Source organism: Scaptodrosophila lebanonensis, unplaced genomic scaffold (assembly GCF_003285725.1).
Source record: "Scaptodrosophila lebanonensis strain 11010-0011.00,11010-0021.00 unplaced genomic scaffold, SlebRS2 tig00001415-arrow-pilon, whole genome shotgun sequence".
Taxonomy (NCBI): domain Eukaryota; kingdom Metazoa; phylum Arthropoda; class Insecta; order Diptera; family Drosophilidae; genus Scaptodrosophila; species Scaptodrosophila lebanonensis.
In genome coordinates this window covers 5,832,445-5,837,051 of record NW_022060742.1, presented here as the reverse complement: position 1 = coordinate 5,837,051, position 4,607 = coordinate 5,832,445, and the positions used below count along the sequence as shown (strand labels likewise).

The following is a 4,607-nucleotide window of genomic DNA, read 5'->3' as shown; positions in this document are numbered from 1 at the left end:
GATTTTCGGCATTTTCAATACTTTGAGAGTCGCGGTTGGCCAGCCGGCTGCCACAACAACATCAATATTAGTAACAACAACAACAACAACAAACTACACAAACTGACACCAAGATTTAACAACATGCAGAACTATTTCATGAAATATTTGCTTAAAAATATTACAGAGATAAAAGTAACAAAAAGAGAACAATGTAAAACATTTTGACATTTGTGTAAAACAAAACTTTAAATACTTTTATTTTAAGTCTTAAGTTTATAAAAGAATTAAAATATTAAAAAAAAATAATAATAAAAAAATTTAAGTCTACATTTATTATTTATTTAATATTAATAAGTCCAAAGCCACAACACAACTGTTGAAGCAATCGTTGTACTCCTGAAGAAGATTTTATAGCGAGGACCCAAGAAACGTCTTACTCCTAAGTATGAAATAGAATGGAGCCCCAGCCCTGTGCTAACTTGAAGTTATAAACAACGGAGTTTTTTATGCAAGCCCAACAAAATTAATAGTTACTTAAGTTTTAAAACAAATTTGGTCAGATCATATTTTTGTTACCATTTCATAATTTTTGAACTGAACTTCATTTTTACGACTCATTTGAAAATGAAAGTTGCTTCTAATATAGCCTTTCACAGATCTTATGGTTTCAAATACTTAACGTTGTTAATGTGAAAGAGAATATATCGGTAGTACATACAGACTGCTGTCTTTAGGAAATATACATTTATGAGTATTTAATACAACTTTTTAAATCCTTCTCTATTTTATCAATAGACCCCTCAAAAAGAATTAATATAGAAATACTTATTATCTTGACAATGAAGAAGCAAAAAAGTCTTTAGTAGTCTGGTAAGTATTTTTTTTGGCGGTTCCGATATAAAGTAAATTTTCCCAATCACAATCAATATGAATAAATTTTTTAAAGAATGCAGAACTGAGTATGGCAATACTTCAGATAATTGTCGCATTTGAAAATTAAAAATTTTATATTTGGTTGCTCGACTTTATTTAGCACAATTCAATGTCTTTTTTACACGACTTTTTCAGGAACCAATCTACCGTGTAAAAACAGAATTAATGTAGTTTATGAAGTTTTAAAAAATTCTGCAAAAACAAGGTACTTACATACATACATACATGTGAGATGGGAAGGCAGGGAATCGAGATTGGAGGAATACCCAAAGGAGCAGAAGCATCGTCGTCAGTACTCGGTACTCAGTTGTAAATGTACTCAGAAATAGAGATGCTAAAATATCGATGGTGGCGCCATTTGAGGTTTTCAATAGTTTCTGGATAAAAATTCAATAGCATCATCTTTTTCAAACTTTTTTTTTTTGCTACGGAATCGGCCTGTAGATTAGGCCATAACAAGAGAGATTGACATTTATTAGATATGAGACCACTCTTGCAGAATTTTTAAAACTGAAATTTTTAAAATCATGTTTTATGCGAAGATGGTAGCGCAGAGATTCCAATCGATTCAAACTCAGGAAACGAACTCACATTTTGGGATTCCTGTTAGGTCGCTGAGCCAGTCCCCGATGTTTTTAAATTGAACAAGAAAACGTAAATATAGATGGCAAGAAACTTAATCACATATGAAAAATTTAAATTATAAATTTAAATTAAAGTGAAATCTGATATCAGTTTGAACTCCAAATGTTTTTGTATCTAATTTTATTCTTTTATGATTGGACTAATCATGTTCATTCAGTTAATGAAACTAAATATATAATTACTACGTGTATATCATAGCAGCCCCGACTTACAGCGCTGTTTAATATAAATATGTTTTCATCTTCCAGTGCTCTAATGGATCGCTAGTTGAGAAGATTTTAACTTCTAATAAAAATGTTGCCTCATGTCGCACATAGCGGTAACTCTGTTGTTCCCGACATCTTGGCAATGTTCGTTTCAAAAAAGTTTTCTTTTCCATTGGTGTTGGAAGGCCTGAAGCTGATATTGGATCTGTTTTTAATCAACATTGCCAGTTTATTATTTATTTGGAAACCTTCATATTTGAACCTTCGGTCTAAAATTCGAGAATCGTGTGCCCTGCATACACCAGCAGCATTTTGTTGATGCGTTAAATTCAGAATATGCATACTAAATACTGCACCTTCTGTTTTCCTTGAAACCATCGATAGTATAAAGGATGCCATCGATAGTGGGATATATACGTTTCATGCTGATCACATCAGTATGTTGTTTAAACTAAACTAAATTAACTATGCCTAAATCATATGACTATCATGAGAACGAAAAGGAATATTTGTTTCACAAAAAACTTGGATACCGAAAAGGTTCCGATATAGAGAAACAATACGAACATTTATGTGATATTAAAAAGTAAATAAGTGAATTTTCCAGGGAATATAAGACTCATTTTCCAACCCTAACTTACGTGCTTCATTTATATCAACATGATTTTGTTTAATTCGACCAACCAATTAGCAATAGAGCCAGACTTGTTTGTCTTATTATCCAGTAATAGTGTTAAAAATATATACGTATGTGGTATGTCGAATCGAGCAAGGTATTTCAACGTTTTTTGTTTACATTAACCAATAATTTATATTAAAGCTATGTAGTTTTATCTAACCATACTATGTAGATACATATATATAAAAACAAATAAGAATATAGCAATGTATTCGTTGAAGTAGCGTTGAAATTCTCAAATAGTTCTGGCAGTTCATTAAATAAGTAAATGAATAACATAAAAATGTTTAGCCACTATATACTGATCCCTGAAATTAGATAGAAGCTTTTTGCTGTTGAGCATTTGGTTGCTTTATTTTCATTTTAATGAAAAATACTGTAGACATGCACATATGTAAATATACACATTCAATCCATAAATAAATGGGTTTGTTCGTTTGTTTGTTTGTTTATACAATGATAGACGATATATAAAAGATATTCTCTAAAGTGCACCTAAATCTAAGTGTGTACACGGATATATGTTTGTATATATGTAGGTATGTATGCAAAAATTGTATGTATATTTGTGTAGATGTGTGTACTCGTATATTAGTTGTCCGGGGGAGTCTGTCGACGCACCGGATTTCGCAACACCAGCTCCGAGTCCTCTGATATGATTGGAAGCGCGTGCGCCCAATGGTAATTGATCAGATGGCTGATGCTGTCGAAAATGCGATCTTTGGTACGCACCACGCCCTCGGGATCGATGAGCAACAAATGCTTTGGCGTCTTTCCTTCAAGTCCGGTGAGCACATACTGCCCCTTCTTTCCCTGGGACTCACGCACCAAGAAGTCCCCATCATGCTGCAACAGTCGCTCAGAAATGGGTCGTGAGATGGCCGCATGGAACCAGTTTTCGGTCATGAGTTGCGAACGCTGCACTGCAGCCGTAAGAGGGCAATGCGGTACATCAAATACATCACGCACTGGCACAGCGGACGATGAGGAGGAGGATGATTGAGCTCCTCCTGTGTTCGAGTTGGCCTGGAGTGGATCAAAATTTCCAAGTGCCAGTTTATTGGTGGTTTGATCGGGAGGCGGGGAGTTCAAATCGATCAGATTGCTACTCAGACGATCACGAGGTTTCTTTAAATTCAATTGAGCGACTCGAGGAGTGTGTTGATGAAGAGGCAGCTGCTGCCCGACTTTCTCATCGATGGGTATATCCGGTGGCAGTTTGTTAGGTAAATCGTTATAATAATCCTTAACATTCTCCTTACAGGCGCTCTGAAGACTCGGCTCGATGGGAGCAGCAGCGGGCGTTTCGGTCATCCGCAAAGCATTGAAGCGCAGAACGAACGCCTTGCCAATAGTCACAATCAAATCCTCGCTCTGGCCGCCTGCACATTCCAGCACATAACAGGCACGCCACTCGTCCTCGTTCTTGGCTATGTAGGCTAGGAAGTCGAGAGTATCGTTGTCACCACCGGATGCGAAAGAAATGCGTGGCATATTGTGATTGGCAATCACTTCGCCCGTCTCTACGTTCGTTAGCGTAAGTGCCCGGCTCGACACATTAATAATGATATTGGTTCCGGCCGATTCCATTGAGGGCCGCTCCGCAATATACGAATGGAATTTCTTGTCCAAACGCCGTTTGGTAGCGGATTTCAGGCCGGCAGCCTCACACACCCGATTGATGCACTCACGAGCGAGCAGCGTGCGCGTGTCAAAGTCCAAGGATTTCATCGAGGTCTTCACCTCTACGCAGCCTGTGTAGCGCACATTGAATGCAACGCCCTTTTCCGTAATAAGATCGTCATTATAATAGCAGCCGTCGCTGGTGGCGTTTGCGCCTCCCGCGCCCCCGCAGGCGCCATTGGAGGCATCGCAGCCATTCCTTGGCATGGTACACCGAGTCCTTGGCTCTTTACACTCCTTTCGGGCAGCAATATGGATATGGAAATTGGCTATGACTAATTAGGGATGTGCGTTGAACGACTAATTGTAATTGAAACGATACCAAGCGACTGGTATCGATATTTCTATTTACTCGTCTTTTTGCGAAAAACATGTAAAATGGCACACAAATATTATTGGGTTGAAAATTATTCTTCTCAAACACATAATATAATATGGTACAACTGTAAATCAAATCGTACCCAATTTTCGATTTTCTC

General features: G+C 37.2%; 1 protein-coding gene across 1 annotated transcript; it reads right to left on the bottom strand.

Annotated features, from left to right (window-relative positions):
* Positions 1–2,796: 2,796 nt before the first annotated feature.
* On the bottom strand, positions 2,797–4,537 carry LOC115632464 (SHC-transforming protein 1). Its single transcript, XM_030529624.1, has one exon. The coding sequence runs from the start codon at positions 4,333–4,335 to the stop codon at positions 3,037–3,039; it is 1,299 nt and encodes a 432-aa protein (XP_030385484.1). The 5' UTR covers positions 4,336–4,537; the 3' UTR covers positions 2,797–3,036.
* Positions 4,538–4,607: the final 70 nt, after the last annotated feature.